Source organism: Thamnophis sirtalis, unplaced genomic scaffold (assembly GCF_051295495.1).
Source record: "Thamnophis sirtalis isolate CommonGarterSnake01/CBP01778 unplaced genomic scaffold, rThaSir2_p1.2 scaffold_9, whole genome shotgun sequence".
In the NCBI taxonomy this organism is placed as follows: domain Eukaryota; kingdom Metazoa; phylum Chordata; class Lepidosauria; order Squamata; family Natricidae; genus Thamnophis; species Thamnophis sirtalis.
In genome coordinates this window covers 41,815,004-41,837,845 of record NW_028261389.1, presented here as the reverse complement: position 1 = coordinate 41,837,845, position 22,842 = coordinate 41,815,004, and the positions used below count along the sequence as shown (strand labels likewise).

General features: G+C 34.8%; 1 protein-coding gene across 1 annotated transcript in view; it reads left to right on the top strand.

Moving 5' to 3' along the window:
* PTPRQ (protein tyrosine phosphatase receptor type Q) overlaps window positions 1–22,842 on the top strand; it is a 113,062-nt gene that overhangs the window by 54,900 nt on the left and 35,320 nt on the right. The window contains exons 35-44 of the mRNA XM_087723397.1: window positions 761–881; window positions 1,742–1,899; window positions 3,791–3,936; window positions 6,632–6,800; window positions 7,338–7,631; window positions 10,588–10,863; window positions 11,444–11,595; window positions 14,477–14,618; window positions 15,104–15,376; window positions 20,596–20,922. Coding sequence (XP_087579523.1) covers window positions 761–881; window positions 1,742–1,899; window positions 3,791–3,936; window positions 6,632–6,800; window positions 7,338–7,631; window positions 10,588–10,863; window positions 11,444–11,595; window positions 14,477–14,618; window positions 15,104–15,376; window positions 20,596–20,922 — 2,058 coding nt within the window. The remainder of the gene's footprint in view (window positions 1–760; window positions 882–1,741; window positions 1,900–3,790; window positions 3,937–6,631; window positions 6,801–7,337; window positions 7,632–10,587; window positions 10,864–11,443; window positions 11,596–14,476; window positions 14,619–15,103; window positions 15,377–20,595; window positions 20,923–22,842) is intronic.

The window sequence follows — 22,842 nt, the reverse complement described above, 5'->3', positions numbered from 1 at the left end:
GGAAAGCCTCCCTAGGCCGGGGAGGGTGAATAAACGGCCCAAATGAGCCAACCTGAAGTTCAAAAACGATCCATTTCCAGCTTCTGGAGCGCCTCCGGGGGGCCAGGGGAGGCCATTTTCACCCTCCCCAGGCTTCAGGAAAGCCTCCAGAGCCTGGGAGGTTGTGTGCACATCCATGGGGGGCACATGTGAATGTGCAGGTGGGCAGGGAGGATTGAATGCGATAGTGAACACACAATTTTGGCACGCCATAAGAAAAAGGTTCGCCATCAGTGGTCTATAATGTTCAAAGGAGAAGCCTTCATCTTGTGATTGATTCTTCAAGCTGTGAAAACACACACACACACACACACACACACACACACACACACACAAAGACTGGAATATATAAATTAAAATGGTGCATTTTTTACCATCTTCTATTGTAATGTTAATTGGTTTCTCTTTTCTAGGGGAATTTATTTATATTGATTTGTATCAATTAAATTCATATTTTATTACTAGGAAACAAATTAAAATAACCTTGGACTGAAGGTGAATTACTATGATATTCCTGTTGCTCTATTTTCTCATAAAATACTATTTCTTCTCAGAATCAAATAAACAGATGGTTTGCACTACCATGTAAAATTATTCTTTCTTAAGTGCCATTTTAAAACAAACAGCTTCAAATATAATAACTGTATCTAGTGATATTCTAAATACTCAAATTTGCTGTAGCAATAATTCATCAGAAATATATTGTATATTTACTTTGCAGCTCCTAGTTCCCCTCCAAGATTGCTCACAGTAAAACAGTTATCTGATGCCATTGTGGTATTGTCATGGCAACCACCACTTGAGCCAAATGGAATTATCCTTTATTATACAGTTTATATTTGGTAAGATTTTTCTAAATATTGAAAAAATGTTTTTCCTTAACCCTGTAATTCATGTTTTATTCCCCAAACATGCATATTAGTGAATAATTAGAAACAATTTATTCTTCACTGAGCTTAAATGTAGACAACTAATGTTTTTAGAAATTAATGCTTGCTAGATTCTTCAAACATTCTGAAATCATCATTTCAAAACCGAGATGTTGTTATACCAAATAGAACTTTTAGTGGTTCTCTAGGAGACTCCCTCCTACTGTTATTGATTGTCATTGAATGGAGTGGATCCTGTCTTACACTAGTAGCAATTGGCCAATTCACTTCCACTCAATAATGTAAGGGTGGAAAATAACTGAACAAATTGTAGCATTGGTATCTGCAATTAGTTCATGTCCATATTCTGGTCCTTCATTCATATAGCAGGATGTTGTAAATACTAAATAGCTATGCATTGTTGAGCTTTTGAACTAGTAGTGTAACATAAGAATCTTTACCAGTCCTTCATGTTGCTTTCTAAGAAGAGTTCCAATCTTAGAATTAAATGTTCTGCTATTTTCATGCATGATCACCATACCTTCTAACTTTCCAAGTACTGCCTCGTTGTGGTGGTGGGGATGTCCCTGGAATAGATGTTGCGATGAAAAAGCTATTTCACAGGAGAGCAAAAAACATTTTTTACCCAGTATGATACAAATATATTTGAATGCCTTTAGTACTGGAAAAACTACAAATTGTTACTGCAGGTGGAATGAAAAACACAATGGTGTTAAATTGAAACTCTAGTTTAGCACACATAGCAACATATAGAACTATTAGTTCTTGTTTTGTTAATTAGCTGTTTAATTCTCTTTTATATGTTTGCTTAGGGATATTATGTCAAGAAATATCAATGCATCTGAACTATCATTAGAATTAACAGATTTAGAATATAACAAGAAATACAGTGTTTATGTAACAGCAAGTACCAGATTTGGTGATGGAAATATAAAAAGTGACACAACAAGTTTCAGAACCTCTGAAGGAGGTAAATGTGTATGATTAATAGAATAAATAATATGATATACTATTGACAAGGTTCTTAGTAGTGATTTAAAAGTAGGATAAGTATTTGTTATATTATAATATTATATATGTATGTATGTATAAATATATTATGTATAAAATAGGATGGGTTACCTTTTGGTAATCAGAGATGTGGAAATGAAACATTATGTGTCCTTTATCCTTGGACTACTATGAGCATTAGTAACAAATGAGGAACCCTCTGCTTTGGCCCTTCTTTATTTCTGCTCTAAGGCTTTTTCCTTCTGATTGTTTTTAATAGAAAGAATAGAGTATTACTGTCCTTGGTTTCTTCCCTAGCGTAATGGTATGAAGCTCATTGCTGCAAGATAATGTTCCTTATCCTTTTTAGATGTTGAGCTGCTCTCTTAAATATTTTTAATAGTCCTGATTCTACTCATGGACATAAATTCTGCTACATATGGATCTCCAGTGATAAACAGGATAATTCTGGCCAAATTCATAACTATTTTCCTATGTTTGATGAAGAATTGGTGATTTCCTTTCTCAATTATACATACTTTACACTAAACAGTACAGTTTTTGTGCTTCCTAATTCAAAATAATAGGAAACTATGCGTTGCCACTTATTAGTCACATGATCAGAGAAGCTCTAGGATCATAATGGTGAAACTGTGGCACGCGTGCCAGAGGTGGCATGCAGATCCCTCTATGTGGGCACGCATGCCATTGCCAGCTGCTCTTCTGGTTTCCAGCATGCGGATGTGCTCTGGCCAGCTGGTGTTCAGGTTTTCAGTGCTCCAGCGTGTGCACACCCACACCTTCACGTGTTCTGGTTTTTGGGCACTCAGTGCCGAAAAGGGTCACCATCATTGCTCTAGAGGTTACAAGAAAAGGGATTGGGAACCATGCAGAGTCTTGTGGCTGTAATTTTCAATAAAGCATATTCCTTCAAAAAAATGACCTTCATACCACTCAGGTCAAAAGATAATTGGTTTAATATATTACTTTTTTCATATGAATTTTGAAACTTACTCTTTCATAAAAGGTAGATAAATTTCTGCATACTGAATGAACAATATTTTTATATTTTTTAAATATTGCAATTGACAGGGTATGTGTATGCACCATTTGCTGCTCTTATTTCGTCCATATTTAGGGTTGTTTTGAAAAGCTGCTACTTAACAAGCTTAAAATGAATGTGGATACACAGGACTGACGTACAGCATTATTGATGGTAGTCAGGCTGCTTTTGAAACTACAGAAAAGTTAAGCACTGCTGACCCCAAGAGTAGTGTAATGAAATGCAAAACTCCAAAATGACAGCTATGACCTTCCTACTTCCACATTTTCCTTTTTAACTCATGGGACACATTTCGGTTTCATTCATTGTCCTCTGAAGCTTTGGAACAATGCACTTCATTCTGGTATTTGGCTACTTCAGTTCAAAGTCAGTCTGAATGCCTTGTAAGTGGCTCATGTCAATTTGTGCTTTGTCCAGTGTAACTCTGCAATTATTTATTATATAGTAATATATGTCTTTGTAAATGGACAATAAATTATTGAAATGGTTTATTTTCATTAATTTTTACCAGAATTAATTTTCAACATGAATTGTATACTCCTAACTCAATAATGCTGGCTTGGTCTGTTCACTAATGATACATTATTGTGTTCCTTTCCATATCATAAAACAGAATAGAAAACAAAGAGTATCAGGATGTATATCGTTATAATAGCAGCCTTTTGTATTTCCAAAGGCTAAGGCTAAGTTCCATTAAGGATCACTAGAAAGAAAGGATTTTCGTCATAAAATCCCTTCCTGAAACATTTGTAGAGCAGAAACAAAATAGCCTTTTTTTGTACAGTTGGTAAATGTTTACATTTTTCAGCTCCAGGTGACCCACCTAAAAACTTGTGGTATAAAAATCTCACTTCATCATCAGTAAGAGTATTCTGGAATCCTCCTCAAAAACCTAATGGTGTCATTCAGTTTTATACAATTTACTACAAAAATGATTCTGACACTTATGTACAGGTATATCCACTTTTTAATTTTCTCTGAAAGTGTTTGACAATGTTAAAATCTATCTATCTATCTATCTATCTATCTATCTATCTATCTATCTATCTATCTATCTATCTATCTATCTATCTATCTATCTATCTATCTATCTATATGTTATATTTGTGCTGATAAATAAATAAAGGGAGACTAGTATAGATCTATTTCAAGCTATTTAGCTCTCATCAGCTAGCCATACCCTTGCTGGGAATCGAATCTGTGCTCTATTGCCTCTTAGGCAGATGTGTTAACCATTGAGCTACAGAGCTCGACTCCTTATCAGCCAGGCCAGGGTGAAAGGTATATATTTAAAGTCACAACCCCTGGTATGCCCAAATATGGGAGGAAGATCACACTTCCATTCTCTGTCCTTCGGCTCGTCACAAGAGACCATCCAGACAGAAACCCAGACAATCCAGACAGTAAAAAATATTGGGTTTCTGTCTGGATGGTCTCTTGTGACGAGCCGAAGGAATATATATATATATCTTAGTACAGTGTTTTTCAACCACTGTGCCGCGGCACACTAGTGTGCCGTGACATAGTGTAAGGTGTGCCGTGGGAAAAACACCCGCCGGGTGTTTTCAGCAGAGCTCTTCAAAACAAGACTTGTTGAATTCCGCAGGTTTTGAGGCCATTCACTTCCAAAAAAAACCACTGCTTCCCCCAATAAGCCCGCCATTTCAGGAGCACTGCAGATTGGTCTGCTTGACAACCCCAGCCGGGGATTCCGGGATCGTGTTCGCAGCACCACGCAAATGCCCGCTGACTTGCACCTGGCTCCTCCGGGCTTATTTCCCGGCAGAGAAATCAGGACAAGGAGATTGAACGCAAAGCAAGAGGAACGAAGCCAGCACCCCCGCTTTCCTAGCAATGTCTCCTCCTCCTCCCCGTTCCCGTCACCCTCCCGCAGGCAGATTTTGGCCCAGACAAGCCGACGGGGCTCTTCTCGTCCCGGGAAGGGAGGAAGGGAGGAAGGGGCAAGGTTCAAGGTAAACTCGGGAAGGGGGAAATCGCAAAGCTGGAACAGGAGACCTTCCGCGATGAACACGAGCCCAAAGGGGCAACTCCGCGCACGAGCCTCGCCCTGAACCCTGAAAAGCAGAAGACCACAGGACTCCCATGCGCTCCCCCACCTCCAGCAAAAGCAGCGCAGACGCTGCTCTCTTCCCTGCGCTGCCTCGGAAAGGGAGCCCAAGCCCCGCCGCCCCAAGCGCAGTTTCTCCCGTGATCACCCACCTCTGCCACCTCTTCCCTGCGGCGCCTCGGGGAGCAGCGTTGCTCCCCCCGTCAAATTCACTGGACTTGCTCCTGTAGGATGGCTCCGAAGCTAAAGCACAGGCTATACTCATGCAAAACAGTTCCAAGATTTTGAATGCCCTCAATTGGTCCTCTCCCAATACTGTTCCTATACTTCAATGATGCTGTTGTTAGCTTTCAGTTTTGGAATAATGAGTGAGGAACTAGGTAATACCTACCTCATACCCTTGGATGGATGCTAGCATTCTAGGAAGTATAATCTCAAGAGAGTGGATTTTAAACTGATAAATTGATTTACACTTCACAAAAGACAATTGCAAATTGAGATAATTGTAAATTGAGAAGATATAGTCAATATAGGCACAGAGTTAAATATTTTTAACATTTTCTAATGGTGGTGTGCCTCGTGATTTTTTTCGTGAAAAAAGTGTGCCTTTGCACAAAAAAGGTTGAAAAACACTGTCTTAGTAGTAAATGAAAGAAATGATTTTATGTGCCCAAACACAGAAAATTAGAGTGATGCATGTTCTGAAGATAATTCATAAGATGTGGCTAGAAGTTGCACAAATGTAGCATCTTGTGGCTATTCCTTATTGCATCCTGCATTTACTTTTGCACAAGCACAAAAAAAGAGAGTTTTTGTTGCATGCTGTTATTTGTCAAGGGTGTCCTTAGCCTTATTTGTTTGGTTATTACTTGTACTTTTATTATATTTAATTGCTAGCAATCTTTAGCATATTTTTAATCAAGTAACAATAAGGAGCCATTTTGATGTAGTGGTTAAGGCAGCAGACTAGAAACCTGGAGTCCATAAATTCTAGTTACACCACCTCAGGCAGAAAGGCAGCAGGGTAAATTTGGGCCAGTCACTTTCTCTCAGCCCTAGAAAGGAGCCAATTACAAACTGCTGCTGAAAATCCTTGACGAGAAAACAGCAGAGACTTACCCAGGTAATCTCTATGAATTGGACTTGACTGAAAAAAAAAGGAAAACAAAAAAATAATATATACAAAAAACAAAAGTAAATAAGAAATAATTTGAATTTACTGTTATATTTGAAGCTAAAAGTATACACAGCTTGCATGACCAAAGTCAGACTCTCTCCACTTTCAAACAGAGAATGTAAATAAATCAAGCAATTCAAGTTTTGCAAAAAAATAAGTGAAATAACTGAAGTCAGATAAAGCGAAAATAATTATTTCTTCTTCACCAACATCCACATGACTGGTAGCCTAATAATAATACTATTGTACCTAGAAGTTAATTTTCTCTGTGCTATCATGATTTTTGTTTAGGTATCATAAATGTTTGCAATACATAATGTTCATTTAGCCGTATGAGAAAAGAAATAAGTTATAGAGAAATATTAATTTTAATTCAATAAATTTTCCTAACATTTTCTGTCTAGAATTTTACCACTTCCACAATTGACAGCAGTGCTGATAATTCAACTTTATCAATAGTATTGAACAATTTAGCCAAATGGAAGCACTACACACTTTGGTTAACTGCCAACACAGCTCTTGGGAATGGAAACCAAACCAGTGAAATAATGCAGCTATATACAGACCAAGACTGTATGTTAAAAAGTTTATATTGTTTCTAGAAATCCTATATGTAATTCTTTACAGACTCATTTGTAAGGCTCTTTGTGTGAACTTTAGGGTTCATTGTGATCTAAGCCATCTAATTATCAGAATCATATAGTATAATTTTTTGCACTTTTTGTCACTATGCATTTATTGTGAGAGGTTAGATATAATTTGAATAAATTGTGTTTTTTTTAAACCATGGCTTGACATTCTAAACATAATATTAAATCCAGGAGGGTGATTTTAGGCCAGTCACTGTCTCTCTGCCCAGATTACCTCACAGGATTGTTATTGTGGAGGAAATAGGGAAAGAGCTATTGTGCATGTTTACTATCTTGAATGACATATAAAATAGTAAAAGCAGGATAAAAAAACTAAAAATTAAAACAAATTAAAATAAATTATGTGAAAGCCCCATGAACAACATGAACTTATTTTTATGCATAATGCTTCTCTTCAACTGCATATAATTGATATCAGGGATAGAAACATTGTACTTAGACATGTTTTTATTTCCTTCAGTACCTGATGGGCCTGTTACTCAGCTGTCCTATCAGAACATTTCTTCCACGGTAATCAACGTAAGCTGGATCCCACCAATGCAGCCCAATGGACTCATCTTCTATAATATTTCATTAACAATGAAGGATACTCAAACAAATGATGAGATTTTGTCGCTGCTTCTATATGATACAAATATAATTTTTAATAAGTTGGAAAAATATGCAAACTATCTTCTAAACATTACTCCTGCAACAGAAAAAGGATCATCAGAAATGTATACTGTAAGTGTATACATCAGAACTGAAGAAGATGGTAAGTTATCTATATTGCTTTGTTGCTCAGTACAGGTTTATTCAGGCATAAGCTTGTACATGACTTATATAACTTAGACTGTATTTGTGTAGCTTATGGCATGAACTAGTTCATTTCTTTTTCTAATACAGTATTTCCATGTGTATTGATATTTTTTTAAAAAATTGGATTGAACTCATAGACAAACATCCTTTTTACTCTTCTTCATAATAACTGTACTTGAACTAGCCAAATGATCATATAATGGAATAATACTATATTATTGCATAAAAATATAGTATTATATTACTATAATATAGTAATATAACATAGTACTATATATTATAATATAATACTATATTATTATTGAATAATTCCAGCAATTGGTATGTAATTCAAAAACACAATTACATATTTTACCCAGATTACTCTTCCCAAAACTATAATAAGAAGCTTATGGATATTAGATCAAAACAGGAGGCCTGGATGAAAGTCTATCATAAATGTCATTGCCAGCAATACTTCAAGCATCATGAAGCTGACAATCTACCTTTATTTTTTTTCTGAGATGTCTAATAAAAATGAAAAATGTTATTTAATTACCATATTTTTTGGAGTATAAGACGAACCGGAGTATAAAACGCACCAAGGTTTTGAAGAGGCAAATTTTTTTAAAAAAGGTTTTGCCCTCTCCAAACCCCCCAAAAATGGCCCATTTGTCACAAAAAGGGCCATTTTTGCCCCCCAAAAGGACATGGATAGTCTTTAGGAAGCTTATAGAGTGCTCCTGGGGGCTGGGGGAGGGGAAATTGAGCAAAAAACAGCCCATTGTTTCCTCATTTCTGCCCTCCCCAGGAGCTCTCTAAAAGCCTCTTACAAGCTATGCACGGCCATCTGGGTGAAAGGGGCAGGGTTTCAGGAGGCAAAAAATGCTGTATTCAGTGTATAAGATGCACCTAGATTTTCAGCCTCTTTTTTGAGGGAAAAGGGTGCATCTTATACTCCGGAAAATACGGTAATCTCTTCTTAATATATAAAATGTACTATTTTTAAGACTCTTAACCATTAATTTTTTAAAATGAGTATTCCAATCATTTCTTCCAAAATTCTTGAAATTATGTAATTAATACCACAACTTTAAAGAGCTTGGCATCCACTTTGAAAGAGCTACTCATTGGATCAGTCAAGAAAAGAATCTTCTTATAAAAGCATTCTTTGCAATTATTAGTTACTCTTGTCAATATAGTAACAGCTATGTACCAGCAGCCATAAAATTTCTCAAGGCTAAAGTACTGGGCTCAGTACTACATGGTGTTCAGTTATGTATATATAAAGATGCTTATTGGGTAGAAGCTGTAAAATCCAAAATTTTAAAGACTATAACCAGGTTCCTTAATCCCGATATTCAGATGGAATTAGAAAGTATCTCCTTAGGGTCCCATCTGAGAACCTGTTACTTCAGATTCTGATTGAAACAACTTCTTTGGAAACCTCTTTGGTCCATATCATCTAACTAGACAAATTTAAATCTTTAATAAGGCAGTTGAATCTTAATCTGGTTTTTTTGTGCCTTTTCTTGAGTTGGAATCATCCCCAATAAAGCTATAATTATTCTTCAGTGAACGAGCTTAAAACAGATCTCTAAACTGATATCTTAATAGCCACCTTCTTCTGCTTCATTCAGAAATATTTTTTCATTTCCCAAATTTCACATAAGAGACTCTTCAGCTTGACCCAGATTCGCAAATTCCCCTAAGGACAATAACTAGTAGATACATTAATATGCCTTATGAATATCACACTTACGTATCTTCCAATATAGATATTGAACTCATTTCACACATGCTAATACATATGCTCTATACAATAAATAGAGATCAAAACCCATAAAATCAATTGTTGGAAATCTTAATTGCTCCTCTAAACAGTCATTCCATTCATTAGATCTAGTCTACACAAAGGTAGTTAACATTTGATATGAACCTGGAAGTAATTGTAACCAGTTCTTTGATATTATTGAATTGTTTCGAGGTCTAAATAAGGGTAGTTACTGCTGATAATTTCCTCAGAGTTGGGAAACTGATTAAGATGATCAACCCAAAGAATCTGATAGTTACAAGTGACTTCTGATAGGCAGTTTGGGGTTTTTCAGCAATGTAATAGGAAATTCCATCAAGTGGTCAGGTGAACTCTAGATTAGAGCATTGCTCAAGATTCTGTCTTTGTTGCCTCTCTCTGTTGGTTAGTTCTTTTGTATGTTCAAACAAAAAGAAAGAGATACTCTTAGCAGCAGTGGAAGAAGACTAAATAGGAACTTGAATAAATATTGGCAGGAGCTCATGTTTGGTAATAAGGGAGATGAAGTATAAATACTTCTCCACCTTTACTGTGCTGGTAGGATGGAATCCTTGTTTATGTGCCCTGTTCCCTTCTGATTATGTAGAGGTGGTAAGTTCTACCTTACAAGCTGCTGTGAGGTACTTAGGCAATAAAATAGCTTTGTCAATAAAATAGCACATATTTATTCAGCTATCAACTCTACAAGAGCAAGACCTGAAAAAAATGATAGAAGTAAGACATATTATATCACCTAGGATTTGTTTGCTGATTTTGAGAAGTGGATAGGATGCTCAATAACTGGTATGCTAATAGCATTTCCTTCCTGGGGTAAGAGGTGTTGGCGATAGTATCTCATTATCTCATGTCTTTATTGCCTCAAGGATAGACTACTGCAACATACTTACATAAAATAAATAGAAGAAAATAAAGCATTTATTGGATTTAATGTGATGTTATTGGAAAACATTATTTGTAAAATAATTATTTAAAAATATTAAAGTTTGTCTGCCTGTTTCTGTATACATAGGTAATTTGCTATAAATGTTACACAACAGACACACCCATACTGAGCTTCTTGTATATTTCAGATTAATGTTTGCTTCTCCCTTTTTATGTTTCTTCCCTAATTAACTGGCAGTTCCAGATTCTGCACCTATTTTGAAAACTTACAGAAACCTTTCATCTACCTCAGTGATGTTATCTTGGGATCCTCCATATCGGCCAAATGGCATTATAAGAGGCTATGATTTAAAGCTACAAGGCCCAGAAAAAAATATTTCTTTCACTACCTCTAATAATTCAATTATTTTAGAAGACCTTTTGCCATTTACTCTATACAGCTTTTTTGCATCAGCTCAAACTGTAAAAGGGCCTGGTCCATATTCCGTTCTTATGTTCTCTACAGATGAGTCAGGTGAGTAATTTGCAAGATGCAGATTTCACAATGAATCCAATGTTTACAAGATTTCAAGATAATACCTTGGTCATGTTTTAGTATCTTATTAATTGAACTAGAGTTATGTGGAAATAATTGGGGTCAAACACATTTTAATTGTTATTTGCAATTACTCTCCTTCGCTCTGTTATTTTTATTTGATGAATTGCATAGGATGGAACGTTTGACCATCTTATGATTTCCTTATAACTGCCCAGTTACTCAGCCATAGCCACAGAACATTTGAAAAACGCAGTTACAATGTATATAAACTTGTAAGCTGTCATTCCCTTCAGTTTCTCTGTATTTTCTAGCTGCTACTCATCTAGGGATTTATATAGCTACCAAGGCATATATGGCTCATCTGGCTTTATACAGACTAGCAAAATAGATGTTTAGATCTCTAAAAATGTGGCTTCATATATAATTTATAATAATACATATATATTTATAAGGAGAACAATATGTCAAAAATATTAATGTATAACATATACTGGGGTTTTGTTGTGTGTAAAGGTACTGTCATATTGCCTTAACCTGAATAATGTTTTTTTCACAGTACCTTTGGCACCTCCAGAGAATCTGACAGTTATCAATTACACATACAACTCTGCATGGCTGAAATGGGACCCAAGTCCTAGGCCAAATGGTGTCATTAGAAGATATGTTTTGAATATTTCTGAAAACAGTAGTCAAGCTACTTTTTACCAGGTACAATTAATATAATATTATTAAACATACATACATACATACATACATACATACATACATACATACATACATGTCTCTAGTTATTCGGGTTTTCTCCCGTGTAGAATTGGAGATGTCTTGGCGACATTTCGACGAAGTCTCATTCGTCATCTTCAGGCTACTTCAGGCTTGGTGTTTCCAGGAGTGATGTGAGATCTTGGCTGTTTCTTCCTTTTAACTGCCAGTGGGGGTTTGAACTGATTGGGTGGGGGCTTGGCTGTGTCCTGATTGGGTGGAGGTGTGTTCTGTTCTGATTGTTTGGGGGGTTGTGTTTCATGTAAGGGTAGGAGGGGTTTTAAAGAGGCTAATTGTGCATTTGCAGTCTGACTTCTGGTTCTGGGTCATGCCTCCTCATCAGTTTGTGTTTTTGTCTGTTTTCTTTGTGGATGTTTGGTGGTGATATTCTGTGTGGCTCTTGTGAGTGTGGGCCTGGTGTCATTCATCATGTTCGGGACTCGTTTATCAATAAGGGCAGGCTTCCAAAAGGCTGGCAGGTGGGAGGTATCGTCCCGCCTGTTCATGCTGTGTGGGCGTTTTTCTATTTCAATTGCTTCTCTGATTATTCGGTTGTTGAAATGTTCAGCCTTGGCGATAATTCTAGTCTTATTAAAATCAAAATCAGACTGCAAATGCACAATTAGCCTCTTTAAAACCCCTCCTACCCTTACATGAAACACAACCCCCCAAACAATCAGAACAGAACACACCTCCACCCAATCAGGACATAGCCAAGCCCCCACCCAATCAGTTCAAACCCCCACTGGCAGTTAAAAGGAAGAAACAGCCGAGATCTCACATTACTCCTGGAAACACCAAGCCTGAAGTAGCCTGAAGATGACGAATGAGACTTCATCGAAATGTCAGCAAGACATCTCCAATTCTACGCGGGAGAAAACCCAAATAACTAGAGACCTACATACTAACACCCGCGAAAACCTCAGAATACACACACACACACACACACACACACACACACACACACACACATACATACATACCATCAGTTCTATGGAGGGTAATAATCAGAAGATAATTTGTTTCTCCAGGGAAAGATCAAAGAACACTTCTCTCATCCTGGATGAAGCGACTCTGAAATAGGTAGAACAGGAGAGGCACTAAATCAGTTGAATCCAATTAGGATTTTTGAGAGACGAATTTAAATTATTTTTGATGAAGAACATTTTTCTTGGCATAAAGTATGAATAATGGAAATTTTATGAATCTATAAAATGCACAAAAATATATACTTGTCAATAAACTAAGATTTTTAGATGTCAAAGTGCACCCAAAAATGTGATTGGCTTATCCATAGATGGGATTATCCAAGCATACATACAGTAATATTTTTAGAGTATTCATATATCCCATATAGACTTATGAATAAACCTATCCATAGAAAAGCTGGCCCTCAATTTTTAAAACCAAAATACCTTAAAAAACAAGCCACTCACAGATAAGCCAATTTTGAAAATTAAAACACAAAATTTCAAAGGTCAGCTTATCCATGAGTTGTACATTTTTCATGGTGTTTTGGTTACATATTTTTGTGGGTTGACTTATCTATGAGTTTATACATGTTTATACCACAAGTACCTATGCCACCCAAACCACAGGCTATGTCCTTCTAACTCAAAGAACATTCTATTTCTGAACAGCATTCACATTTTAATCCAAACCTCTTTCTTTTTTTACAAGTCTTTGATCCATTACTTTTTTAAAAAGTGTCACTTTAGTAAACAATTATTTAATCAATGTAATCAAGTGATTTGGCTAACCTATTGCCCAATTCCTCAAATATTTTCGTGAAGTAAATCTGCTGTAATTCCTTGAGGTGCATGTTGCTCCAGCAATCCTCTCTTCCCTGCTATTTTCCCCCTTTTTTCTGATTGTTATTGTAATATTGTGATCCAAAACTGAAAATGTTGCAATTGCAAGGGAAAGCGTGAAAGACAAGCTGTCCCATTTATTTATTTTTTCCTATTTTGTCTTCCTATGCCCTTAATACTTTTGTCTAAAATGCTCTCTGTACTGTAATTACAATCAGCATCACAGTCTGGCTTAAAATTACATTTATTTTTGGTTTTATAAAATCCATCAATTGTCTTTAATTTTTAACAAAAATAAAACAAAAAACATTTCCTCAAAGGTCCAGTTAGATCATCTATTTTAATTCCAATTTATTCAAAAGCACTTTCACAAAAAAAATATTTTAAAAAACTATCCCTGTATCCATTTAAACTATCTTACATCCTCTCGTTGTTAGGTTTTTTTTTTGCCAAAATTTCTCAAACTTTAAAACTCCCTTTTTCTATTATAGTCTAAAAAGAACATCGATTCATCAGGTCAATGTTAGAGTTGTCTAATACTGCTATGCAGAAAACATTTAGCTGTAAATGAATTCCATCCAAAAGTGTTTAAGAAAATGAAACTTTTCACTTGACCCGTCCACCCCCCCAACTATTTTACTCATGAGTCAACTGCCAAAACCTCTGTTCTGGACAATTACTCACAAAGAGCAGTTGTCCAGAGTGCAAGCAGGCAATCTTGTGATCTTTCCTTTATCCACAAAGACAAAGTAACCAGAATTTGCTCTGTGGCTACTGATCTCCAACACAATGCCACCTGGAAGCTTCAGTAGTCCTGCATGCATGTAATTTCCCCCCTTTAAATTCATCTGAACATATTCTATGAGCTGTATATAACACTGGAAATGGAGTCTAATATCAGAAAATTATATATTTCATAATAGATTGATTTTCCATTCATTGATTATTGTATGATACTGAAGAATTTATTACAGCAATAAAATATTATAGTAATTAACTTTTTTTCTTAATCTAAGAACATTTCAGGTTCACACAATGAAGCTAATATATTTGGACTAGAACCATTCTCCGTGTATTCCATCAGTGTTTCTGCATTTACAAAAGTTGGAAATGGCAATCAATTTAGTAACCATGTACAATTCACAACAATGGAATCAGGTTAGATTGTTTAAGATCAAGTATTTTAATATGTACTGGTTTTGCAAAAGAAACATTTTAGCTATTCTAACTTTAATCCAAATAAATCTATGGATTTCTCATCTAACTTAAAAACCCAAAGTTTATCCTAATTCCAGGATCTGGTTAAGTATTAAAAACCCAATTGGACAGTTATTAAATTATTAATATTACATCAATGCTGATATTCTTCCCCCAATTCCATCCATCTTTCAATTGCCAATATGCTACTTTACCTAGCTCAAGAAGCATGATATATGTTTCTCCTGTAAAGAGAAATTATAAAAACCATAATTAATGAAGTAGGGATACATCAAAATATATTTCATTCTATTGTATTTTTACCACTGTGGAAAAAGCCAATAGCTTCCTTTGGTAGATTCACTGAAGTGCCTTTATTATGATATAATATGAAATGCTGAAATGCTTACTTGCATTTCCATATTGAAGTTGTACTTTTCTTTAAGCACCAGGTATTGTCCAGAATACCCAGTGTATTGCAACGAGTTGGCAGTCAATCCTGCTCCAATGGGACCCTCCTTTGAAAACAAATGGAATCATTACAGATTACATCATAACGTTTAGTGAGAACTCAACCATCTCATCATCTCATAATGAAACTGTGTGTATTTTGAGAAACTTGCTATCCAATACAACTTACCAGTTTAAAATAAAAGCTGCAACAGCTGCTGGAGAAGGGAAAGAACAGTTATGCAATACCAGCACATTTCCAGAAACAGGTACCAATTCCCTACATGTCAAGCTATAATTAATAATTTCAGAAATTTCTTTCATAATGTCTTTTCAACTAAATTTTCAGAGCTGAGTGGAACAGCATACTATTGATATGCATTACAATTTACGTTGTGTTAATTTTGTAAAATATATTAAAAGAGCAACAGTTCCAAGTAATTGTCCTTAGGAATCCATGCAAGCAACTATAACAACAATAACGTTTTTATTATTGGGTTAACATTCTCTTAGCTGTGTGTTCTCATGCATTTTTTTGTGTTGAGTAGCAGCCACTTGAAATTGGAGACTTGTAATTAGGAATGGAAACAGTTTTAAAGTTATTCTCAGCTTCTTATTTATGGTGGACAGAGTTAGTCACAGACACATAGCCAACTCAGAGTCACTGCCAAGGCATTTATTTCTGACGCTAAGTGAAATCAAATTAGGTTCACCCTCTCATCCCAAAATCTCTGAACAAGAGCCTTCAAAGTATAACTTGATTGTTTATTGTTAGGTTTATTACAACTGGGTATAACTATACATGATCATAAAAAGAATTACATATGATAAGCTATGATACAGTGACATTTTTAAGTGAATGTTACATCTTTTATCAGAGTCTACACTATAGGATGATTTGCTTCAATTTATAGAATAAAAATATACAAAGTTGTGAGAATAAATGCTACCAGTGTATAGAAACTGAATGGAACTATAATGTTTTCTGAAAACTAAAAAAAGAAGGAGAATGTGACACTTGAATTTTTATTTTGTAAAAATGTTTAATATTTAGATTCTGCTGTTTAAAAAAATCTGCAATGGCAGCAAAGGTGAACACAATAATAAAACACAAGTAACCTGATTATCAAATACTCAACAATGTAAGACAGTGCTCAAATTTTTATTTATGTTTTGCATTTATGGACCATGTATCTCCTTCAAAAAAAGCCTCAGGGTAGTGTACTGTAGAATACCAAAATATAACATATTATATGAGAATTAAAATGTTAAAGTTAAAATTTAAATTTGAAAATATTATAAAATTATAAGAGACAAGAAAATATTCGAGGAGGCAATATAACCCTGTTAAAAATTGGTTGCTGAAGGCCAAAGGACAGCTCTTATGGACAGCTCCCATGACTGCATACTCCTTTCAAGGAAAAGTATTTTTTTAAATAAATAAATAAATAATCAGGCTACATAAGGGATTTAAATTGTGAGAATTTAAGGGATCTGTTCTGAATTCTAGGGATCTGTTATTTCCTAGACATCAAGTTCTGATCTTAATATAACTTGCATAGATGAAACGTTTTTAGGGAGATTGATAGATTGATATGAATATTACCAATGGCCTGAAACCATTTATAAATCTTGATATAGAAATGTTCTATATTATCATAGCATCAAGATGGGCTAGATAGTGCCATTTGAAAAAAAATCAAGGTATTAAATATGTAGAATTTCCATTACATTTAAAACTCTTTACCAATAGTTTTTCAAATGAATCATTCTCAGTTATGAAGTTATTTATTTCTGTGTATTCTCAGTGTATATTAGCATACTTCATGTCCTAGTTTGTGTGAAATAAGCAACAGTTTAGAAGTGTAGGGTCTAAATTAGAATTTGTAGCTTGCATAGAATAATATGAGTGAGCTTGCATAAACATGACTTTAGTTACATTTGTGGCTTACTTGCTATGCTAAAATATGATAAAGCACACATGATAATAAATCAACAATGAGAATTAAAACAAAGATATAAGATGCGAATATTTGCGGATGAATATATGAGGGTTGCTTGAAAAAGTAATTTATGTATTCTCTTATATGCAGATGAAGTTCTGTTGAACAGTTGAAAACCCAAATGATTTGCCATACATATAAAATAGATTTTATGATGCAACAAGGACTATGAGTCTTAAAATAAATATATAATACAATAATACAATAGCAGAGTTGGAAGGGACCTTGAGGTTTTCTAGTCCAATCCCCTGCCTAGGCAGGAAACCCTATACCGTTCCAGACAAATGGCTATTCAACATCTTCTTAAAGACTTCCAGTATTGGGGCATTCACAACTTCTGGAGGCAAGCTGTTCCACTGTTTAATTGTTCTAACTGTCAGGAAATTTCTCCTCAGTTCTAACTTGCTTCTCTCCTTGATTAGTTTCCACCCATTGCTTCTTGTTCTACCCTCAGGTGCCTTGGAGAATAGTTTGACTCCCTCTTCTTTGTGGCAACCCCTGAGATATTGGAACACTGCTATCATGTCTCCCCTAGTCCTTCTTTTCAATAAACTAGACACACCCGGTTCCTGCAAACGTTCTTCATATGTTTTAGTGTCCAGTCCCCTAATCATCTTTGTTGCTCTTCTCTGCACTCTTTCTAGAGTCTCCACATCTTTTCTACATCGTGGTTGTAGGAGCCTGGGGAGGGCGAAAATAACCTCCCCTGCCCCCAGAGGCCCTCCGGAGGCTTCAGGGACCTTCAGGAGGCTTCCCTGAAGCTTCCGGAGTGCTCAAAACGACCCTCCGAGCAAACCGGAAGCCCATTCCCAAACTTCTGGTTTGCCCTTAGGGGTGTTTTTTTTCACTCCAGAGGCTTCAGGGAAGCTCATGAAGCCCCCCCGGGGGGGCAGGGAGGCTCTTTTTGCCCTCCCCAGGCTCCTATAGAACCTCTGGAGCCTTGAGATGGTGAAAAAATGGCTTTAAAAAAGGGTGAACTCAGCTGAGCAGCGCACACATGCGCGCTGGCCAGCTGACAGGGCAGCACCTCGTGTGCCCTGACAAATGGCTCCATGCGCCACCTGTGGCGCGCACGTCATAGGTTCACCATCCGGGATCTATAGTTTCCCGGATCTATTTTTTTCCCTTTTTTGAAGATGGGAACCACATCAGCTCGTTTCCAGTCCTCTGGCAGTTCCCCAGTGCTCCAGGATCTCTGAAAGAGATAGTTCAGTGGTTCTGAGATCTCATCTGCAGTTCCTTCAGAACCCTGGGGTGTAATCTGTCCAGTCCTGGTGATTTGAACTTGTCTAGGGTAGGCAGGTGCTCACTTACCATTTTCTTCCCTAATTCAACTTGTGTTCCTAATCTGATTTTTGTGGGGCTGTTTATTCCTCATACTTCTGTGCATTGGTGTGTAGACATTTGAGTCCATTTTAACTGACCCTGTATTTACTGTCTACATAACCTGTGTTATGCCTGACTGCCCCTATTTTCTTGCCACTTGTATGATTCATTTACATGGTATGGCACTCACTATTAAATGCTTGGTTTTGCTTGACAGCAGGAGTGATAACTCACACAAACATCTATATTATATGCACTGATAACCTTATGAGTTTTAGATTGCTGGGGACAGAAATGTTCTGTATCAATTAATTCTCTGTCCCCGCTGTTCAGTTTAAATGTTTATCCAGAAAATTTGTGAATTTAATGCCAAGTAACTCATATATCAAGGACAAGGGAGTTGTGTTTAACAGGGAAAACTGAGTGAATGAACCCTCATAGATTGTTAGTCAAAGATGTGGAAATGAGTGGAGAAACACTAGTAGAAGGCTCTGTAGTAAGTAGTGTATAGTCGGTTGTAATAATGAAAGAAACAAAAGAAACACAAATGGTTGTGCATAAGTGTGTGCTAAGTCTACTTTGTTATATAGAAATAAGAATTTGGGTAAAGGATAGAAATACATTGAATGCAATATTTGTGACTTACTTAAGAAACATATGTGTAAAGCAAGAGGTAGAATCAAACCAGATAACAATATATGAAAGAAGACTGAATGGATTATGAGACAGGGGAAAATCAAGAAAATTATAGTTGGGTTGAGTTGATGAGATTCTGGAAAAGAAATATTAGCTTAAACCAGAAAAGGCAATGCGTAAACTGATGGATAACTGAAATAGTATATGCAATAATAGTTTTTTAGAGAGGGTAGCAAAATGACAGAATAAACTAGGTTTAACTATATTTCCTTTAATTATTTTTATGACAATTCTGAATTTCTATGGTTACTGTTTCTTATTCTTTTTCTCTGCTTTGTACAAAGTACTTAAACTGAAAGAGAATAAAGTACAAAGGGCAAATACTGAAAGAAAATATGGCTCCCATGAATAGATTAAAATATTTGTTTTAACAGAAGAGTCATATTGATTCAATAGTTTAAAAATTAGTAGTGTAATATATCATGATAGCCAAATCATATTTATAAAAAATATGAACAAAGGATTTCATTAGTATTATGTTTTTTTAGAAAAATAAATGGCTATCTGTTTCCTTCTGCTAATGTAAATTCAACCTTGGAATCTGTAATCTAATAGTAACTTTTTTATATAAAGGAAACATTGAGGGATGCTGGAAGCAGTCATTAGAGATAAAGAAGCAGAGGACTGCCAAATAGCCAAAAGAATGGAATTCATTTAGGAATTTAACTCATTTAAGAACATATAATTAAGCTAAGAAATAATTTTCAGTTCTTTTCAGCTTCTTTTCACCTTTTATAATGTTATTTATTCTTTGACTTTTGTATTTAGAAATAAGTTAAATGTTCAAAACATTTTTAAAATAGTGTAATATCTCAGATGTAAATACAGATCTTTACTTTAGCAGATGCAGGCGAAGAAAAGAATTCTAATACACAGAGGAATATAAGAATAGATATGCTTTTTCATTGGAACTAATGAGAAAAGTTCTTAAATTACAAATAAATCTTCATGCACATTATAGTCCCTTCATCCATAATAAATCTTGCTGTGTGTGTATCTCTCTCTCTCTCTCTCTCTCTCTCAATCTCTGTGCCAAATTTCTCAATTTTAAAGAGATACCTAAAGAATTCTATATAGCAATGGTATCAAAAGATGATGTAGCCAAAGTAACAATAACTGTCCTAGAATTCTTTCTTCATATTGAAGTCTAAACCAGATTGTAATAACAATGAATATATGTTTACAATGGTTTATCCTAAAACTCTAAAGGTATACAACATTTGTATAAAGTATGTAGACTTCATAAAGTATAGTTGTATTCTCAGTTGTCTATATTTTCAATGTTATAACTGTGACTATGAGAAATATCCATTCTTTATTCTAGTGCATGGAATAAAGACAGTTAGACCGAGAAAGAGTGTATGTATAAATGTATCTGGATAAACAATATGAAGTGTATCTCAGCTTTAATGCACAATAATATAGTGATATTATAAATATAATTTTATTATTACTATTTTTAGCTCCAAGCGCTCCAAGAGATATAATATTTTCAAAGATACAGTCAACAAATGTGACCTTGAGATGGATAATGCCAGTTACTATTTTGGGCTACTTTCAAAACTACAAGATTACTACACAGTTACAATCCATCCATTGCAATAGTTGGGATTCTTCTGAATGTATTGAATATGAGAAGGAGCAATACTCATATCTTACTGATAATGTTGTAGAAGAAACAGTATATGAACTGAAAAAATTTAGATGGTATCGGTTTAGAGTTTCTGCTTGTACAAATGCTGGTTATGGCAATTCTACACCTTGGATTGTCTCACAAACTCTTCCTGGCTGTAAGTAAGACTATAATAATTCTTAATTTTATACGGAACTCAACTTTATAAAACTCATGAAAAATTAACAATAGTTACAATTAATTAAAAAATTATTATTGTGTGTTTCTTCAAGCATATTCACTTATAGTTTAAATCTCTCTCTCCCCCCCTCCCTCCCTCTCCCCACTCTCTCTTTCTGGTGTGTAATAGGAATTGAATGTATAACATATCTGGTCATGAAATTGGAGACTGCAACAATTAAATAGGTTTGCATTTAAGCATTCATTTCCATAATTACTTTTTATATATTTATATTACCTTTTTTGCACAACATAAATATATAATAGATACTCATACTGAATATATAAACATAACGTAGAGTTTGGATTAATATTTTCTTCATTCACCAGTAGCTCTATTTTAACTGGTTTTCAAAGGCTAAACATTTAAAACATTTAATAAATTTAAAACATCTTATTTGCTTAGAATAAATTTGGCATTACTGGAAAATTTGTTCTTTTAAAATAAATGTACCATTTCTAATGGTGCAAAGAATCATATTGATTGTTGCATATTTAGATAGATTTTTTTTACTAGTACAATTGAGCAGCTGTTAAACAGCTGCTAAATTTAATAACTTTTCAAATTATAAAAAATATTTAAAGCAGGGTAAAAATATTTTCTCATTCTCCCTCCAAAGAACATCAATGCTTAAGTTAAACCTTATATTTTGTCTTTTTGAATCAAGCATCAAGTCACAACTTCTTCCAATAACAGTTTTGTTTGAACGTTTTGTGTGAAACACAGTGACATGAAATGATTAGGGTACTGAAGTTTGTCAGATCCCTTAGATTATAAAGAGGAAGTAAAGGTTCATGTCCTTCAGTTCAATCAACTCACAGGATTGCTGAAAAGGGAAAATAATTGAATGATAAGTATATCACCAAAACTTCTTGTGAGAGAGTCCAGCATGTAAATTTAACAAACAAGTAAATAAATAAGAGAAAGGTATCATTGACATACACAAATACTAAAATATTTTGTCTTTACAAGCTCACACTAAATTTGTGGATATAGGTTATTTTAAAGAATAATTGATGACAATTTTAACTTCCCAAATTATATTTTGAATTCATTGTGTATTATATTTTGAATTCATTGTGTATTATATTTTGAATTCATTGTGAAATAAACACCAACGAAAACATCTCCTGTATTATGTAGCCATGACAGTTTTCATAATCATGCCTTTAAATGTATTATATTTTAAGACTTTCATCAACATTTCTGCTTATTGATAATTATAAGAATAAAAACCTAACTTTGTATATTCGTGCTATTTCTTGTAATTTAGATAGAATACTCTGTCTTCTGTTTTACAAATTGTTCTCTTAGGAGCTGTCTTTCTGTCTCATAAAATAGGTCAATGGGACTATTATTGCACTGATGATAAATTATATAATTCTGCTTTACAATGAGATATTTTTTACAGTATTTGAATTAAACCATATGCTTCTGTCATAATAAAAGAATTATTGACAATTGTTTTTATAAAGTAGTGAAAAAGCTATATATCCAAATTTTCTCTTTCTGACACATATGTAGGAGGTAGAAGGCCTATCCTTCTTCTCATAAAATTTCTAAGCTGCTTGGACATTTGGCTAAGATCAAGTTTTTTAGCCTCTTTTCTAGATGGATATTCAAAGTGCTATGATCCAGGATAGAGTAGGAAAAAAGAAATCAGTAAGAAAATAATTTTCTGCTTTGCAGTTTCAATATGTGCAAAATTTTTGTTTTACTGTATTTTGGATCACTGAGCTCTATCCAGTCCTTGAAAAGTTAATAATAACAGAAACAATGGCAGCCTTTTGCTATTTCCATTGAGCCTATACTGAACTTAACTTTGGATGGTTTTGTTCCTCCTTACCAACATAAAAA